The 5,419-nt window shown below is 20.4% G+C and overlaps 1 protein-coding gene across 1 annotated transcript; it reads left to right on the top strand.

Annotated features, from left to right (window-relative positions):
* Window positions 1-1,618: 1,618 nt before the first annotated feature.
* On the top strand, window positions 1,619-4,876 carry PGSY75_0518500 (putative ATP-dependent RNA helicase DDX23; the record flags this gene model as incomplete). Its single annotated transcript, XM_018784465.1, has 1 exon — window positions 1,619-4,876. The coding sequence occupies one exon, from the start codon at window positions 1,619-1,621 to the stop codon at window positions 4,874-4,876; it is 3,258 nt and encodes a 1,085-aa protein (XP_018643120.1).
* Between the last annotated feature and the right edge of the window lie 543 nt (window positions 4,877-5,419).

Here is a 5,419-nt window from a genome sequence, read left to right as displayed (position 1 = left end):
ATATTTTTATGCTCATGCAATTTTTTTTTCTTTTTTTTTTTAAATAGGAAACGTACACCTTAAGTTATTTACAAAAAAAAAAAAAAATAAATAAATAAAATAAAAAATAAATAAATATACATACATAAATATATATAAATATATTATATATATATATAATAAAAATAAGACCAAAATAAACTGTGAGAAAATATTACGTTTTAATAAGAAAAATGCCTCGTAAAATAAGCTTAGCTAAAAAGTTTTTATTCTACACATTATTATATATAAAAAAAAAAAAAAATAATATATATATATATATTTAAATATAATAAAAATAAAACAGTGCTTCTTATATATATATTATATATATATATATTATTAATTACTTTATTTTTGCTCTTTAATTTTTTATGCCTGGTTTTATATGGACAAAAAATGATTATATACTTCATAAGGAAAAAATGGAAAATTACTTTTCTCATTGATCAAATAGACACAATATCATAAAAAGGAAATATATATATAATATATATATAATTATATATATATAATTATATATATATTTTTTTTTTTTTTTATTTTATAATATTTATTTATTTTGTTATGTTTATATGTACATATATTTCCACTGAATATACATCCTTTTTTTACGTTATAAGGAAATAATCTTATAAATATTTCAAATAATCAAAATGAAAAAAGAAACGACAATGTTACATAGGAACTTTATTATATATATATATATATATATATATATATATATAATAAATAAACCTCTTTAGATAATATAACTACAGATCTAAATTTTTATTTATTATTTATAGAATAAAAAATAATAATAATAAAATAAAATAAATCTCTATATTCTTCATATTATACCTATTATTAAATAAACAAAAATATATATTATTATATATATATATAATATATAATGAAAAACAGGTTGTTATTATTTATAATTATAATTATAATATATACAAAATGAATAAACCACATATTTTATTTTAATTTTATGTAGAATTTTTATATTAAAATTTTGATTATTATATATAATTAAGGGAAAATAAAAATAAAAATATATATATATATATATAATATATATATTATATATATGATTATACTTTATTGTTTTTCATTTTTGTTTTTTTCCTTTTATTTGTTATTTTATTTATTTGTAATTTTAAAAGAGTTCCCTTTTTTTTTCTCACATTATATAAAGTGATTATACATATATTATATATATATATATAATATTTAAATGTTTTATTATTTTATTGTTTTATAATAATTATTTTTATTATTTTATGTTTGCTACAAAGAACAAATAAGATTATATTAAAAAAAAAAATAAAAGGTCATAATAATATATAATATAAAAATTATGTATACATATTTATATGTATTATTTATTTTATTTTATTTTTTTTTTATGTTATAATAATATTATTATTTTCACATTTTAAAATATATTAAATATATATATATATATATATATTATATATATATATATTATTGAAACAAATATTTTATATAAGTATCATAATAATAATATTAGGAATATTTTAATATAAAAATAATAAAATAGTTATATTAATTTTACATATTATTTATATATTTTTATATAAGATGTAAGAAAATGTTTTTTTTTAAAAAAAAAGAAAACAATAAGGATGAGGAAAAAGAAAACGTTCCTCATGCTAGTAATCCTTTTCAGGGCATAGAAAAAGAAAGTATTCATGTCAAAAGAGAAAGCAAGTTGACAAATGAGGATGATCATTTGTATATAAATAAAAACGAACAAAGTGAAAAAGATGATAGTAAGAGTGATGATAATAGGAAGGATGATGATAGTAAGAGTGATGATAATAGGAAGGATGATGATAATAAGAGTGATGATAATAGTAAGAGTGATGATAATAATAATAATAATGTTGATGAAAAAATAAAAAATATTTCTTACGATAAAAATAAAAACAACATTTATAATGTAAAGAAAGATAATATAGTACATCCTTCAAAACATAATAAAGATAATCAATCTGGTGAAGATGATACTTTATCAGATAAAGTGCAGTCAAAGAGTAAGCCGAAACAAAATGAGAGAACCAAATTTAAAACATCTATAAAATTGTATTACAATAATTCAGGTTCTGAGGAAGAAGAAAGTGATGATGATAATAATAAGGGTGAAAAAAATGAAGAACTAATAAAAAAAAATATAACTATGAAAGATAAAATGGTGATAAAGGAATCTATTAAATATAATAAGAATGAACGGAGTCATACAAAGGGTAGTGTAAGGCATAAAACACATAATGATAATAATGAAAGTAATAATAATAATAATAATAATAATAATAATTATAATAATAATAATAATAATAATAATAATAATTATTATAATAATAATTATCAGTATTATAAAAATTCATATCAAGACACATATCCTAATAATACAAAGACAAATAAAAAAATATTTGCAAACGTATCTAATGATGAAAAGCTAGTTTTTTTAACAAAAAAAGAAAGAGAAGAAAAAAAAAAAAAAATGGAAAAGGATAATCAAAATGTGGTTCGTAGTAAGGAAGAAGACGAAGAAAAAAAGAAAGAGCATCACAATATAAAACATTCTTCTATAGATAATAGAAAACATAGAAGAAGAGAAGATTCTTATGAATATAGAAATGAAGAACATAGGACAAATGATAGGAAAAGAAAAAAAAACGAAAGTGATCATATTAATGATGATAAAGAATATAATGAGAATGTATATGATGAGGATTTATATTATAATAATAGGAATAATAAAAATAATAAACATAATAATAATGATGATGATATAAATAAATATAATAAAACTACAAAGGATATATATAAGAATAATGATACAAAATATATACTGCCTGAATCATATTATAATAAACCTCAATCATGCCTAGCTGAATTAAACATGTTAAATTTAAACAATATTCAAAGAGATAATTTAAAAGAAAAAGAATTAGAAATTATAAAACAACAATACTTGGGATTAAATAAGACAAAGAAAAAGATACAAAAACCTTCAGAGAAATTTAGAAATATATTTAATTTCGAATGGGATCAATCTGAAGATACATCAAGAAATGATAGTAATCCATTATATCAAAATAGGCTTGAGCCACAATTATTATTTGGTCGAGGATATATAGCAGGTATAGATGTAAGAGAACAAAGAAAGAAAAATAATTTTTATGATAAGCTAGTTCAAAATAGGTTAAATATGTCTCTAAACAAAGAAAGACAAAATCAACACCACCAAAACAATAATAATAATAATAATAATAATAATAATATTAATTGTGATGATAGTAGTAATAATAATATTAAGCATCACTCATATGAACCATTACATGATAAACAACCAAATACATCCGAATATAATTATCATAATTATTTAATAAAAAATAAAAGTGGAGAATATATTTACGAACCAAAAGTAAACAATATTATAAAAGATGTGTGTGAAAAGCACTGGAGTCAAAAAAGTAGAGAAGAAATGACAGACAGGGATTGGAGAATTTTTAGAGAAGATAATGAAATTTATATTAAAGGTGGTATTGTACCCCCACCTATAAGAAAATGGGAAGAATCTAATTTATCAAATGATTTATTAAAAGCTATAAAAAAAGCTAAATATGAAAAACCAACACCCATACAAATGCAAGCTATACCTATTGCCTTAGAAATGAGAGATCTTATAGGTATAGCTGAAACGGGATCAGGTAAAACAGCTGCATTTGTATTACCTATGCTTTCATATGTAAAACAATTACCACCTTTGACATATGAAACATCACAAGATGGTCCATATGCTTTAGTTATTGCACCTTCAAGAGAATTAGCTATACAAATATTCGAAGAGACTAATAAGTTTGCTTCTTATTGTTCATGTAGAACTGTTGCTGTTGTTGGAGGGAGAAATGCAGAAGCACAAGCATTTGAATTAAGAAGAGGTGTAGAGATTGTTATAGGCACTCCAGGAAGATTACAAGATTGTTTAGAAAAAGCATACACTGTATTAAATCAATGTAATTATGTTATATTAGATGAAGCTGATAGAATGATGGATATGGGTTTTGAAGACACTGTTCATTATATACTTGATAAAATACCAACTACTAATTTAAAATCAGAAGATGATGCTTTAGCTTTACAAGAAGAAATGATGACTAAAGCTGGTCATCGTCTATATAGATTAACTCAAATGTTTTCAGCTACTATGCCACCATCTGTAGAAAGATTATCAAGAAAATATTTAAGAGCACCTGCATATATATCTATTGGAGATCCAGGTGCAGGCAAACGATCGATTGAACAGAAATTGGAATTCCTTACAGAAGGAAAGAAAAAACAAAAATTACAAGAAACATTAGAATTGTATGAACCACCTATTATAGTATTTGTCAATCAAAAGAAAGTTGCAGATATTATTGCCAAATCTATAACAAAAATGAAATATAAAGCAGTAGCCTTACATGGAGGAAAAGCTCAAGAAATAAGAGAACAAACATTAAGTGCATTCAAAAATGGAGAATTTGATATACTAGTAGCTACAGATGTTGCTGGTAGAGGTATTGATGTACATGGAGTTAAATTAGTTATAAATTTTGATATGCCTAAGGATATAGAATCATATACACATAGAATTGGACGTACTGGAAGAGCTGGGCTGAAAGGATTAGCAATTTCATTTATAACAGAAAATGATTCTCATTTATTTTATGATTTAAAACAATTCTTAATATCTTCTAATAATATCGTTCCATTAGAGCTAGCCAACAATCCTGCTTCCAAAGTGAAGCCAGGCACAATTATGCAAACTCCAAAAAAAAATCAAATATTATATAAAAATTGATCTTCATATTTTTTTTATAACAAATATAAATAAATATATATATATATATAAATATATATATATATATATATTTATATGTATCTTATTATATTCATTACCATTTTATTTTTTTGTTAATAATTAAATTAAACTCTTTTTATTATTTTTTTTTTAATATACTTTTTTTTCCAACATTGAAAATATATATATATATATATATATATCAGATGAAGAAAGGCATGTCTTTTTATGATAACAATATAAGCCCTTCTTTATTTTAAGTGTAGCAATTATTAATATATTTTTTTTTGTCGTAAGGTTTATATTTGCGAGAATAAGGTCAAATATATATATATATATATATATATATTAAAAATAAATAATATACTAAATTTATAAAGTACAAAATATTTAGTATTTATAAAATATAATTTTATTTATTACTGAGTATAATTATTAAAGACAGGGGAAACATAAAAAAAAAAAAAAAAAAAAAAAAAAAAAAAAAAAAAAAAAAAAATATATAAAAATATATATATAATATATAAAAATAAATAAATATAT

The sequence above is a fragment of the Plasmodium gaboni genome, chromosome 5 (genome assembly GCF_001602025.1).
Source record: "Plasmodium gaboni strain SY75 chromosome 5, whole genome shotgun sequence".
Taxonomy (NCBI): Eukaryota; Apicomplexa; class Aconoidasida; order Haemosporida; family Plasmodiidae; genus Plasmodium; species Plasmodium gaboni.
The sequence above is the reverse complement of the archived record's forward strand: the minus strand, read 5'-3'. Positions and strand labels throughout refer to the sequence as shown.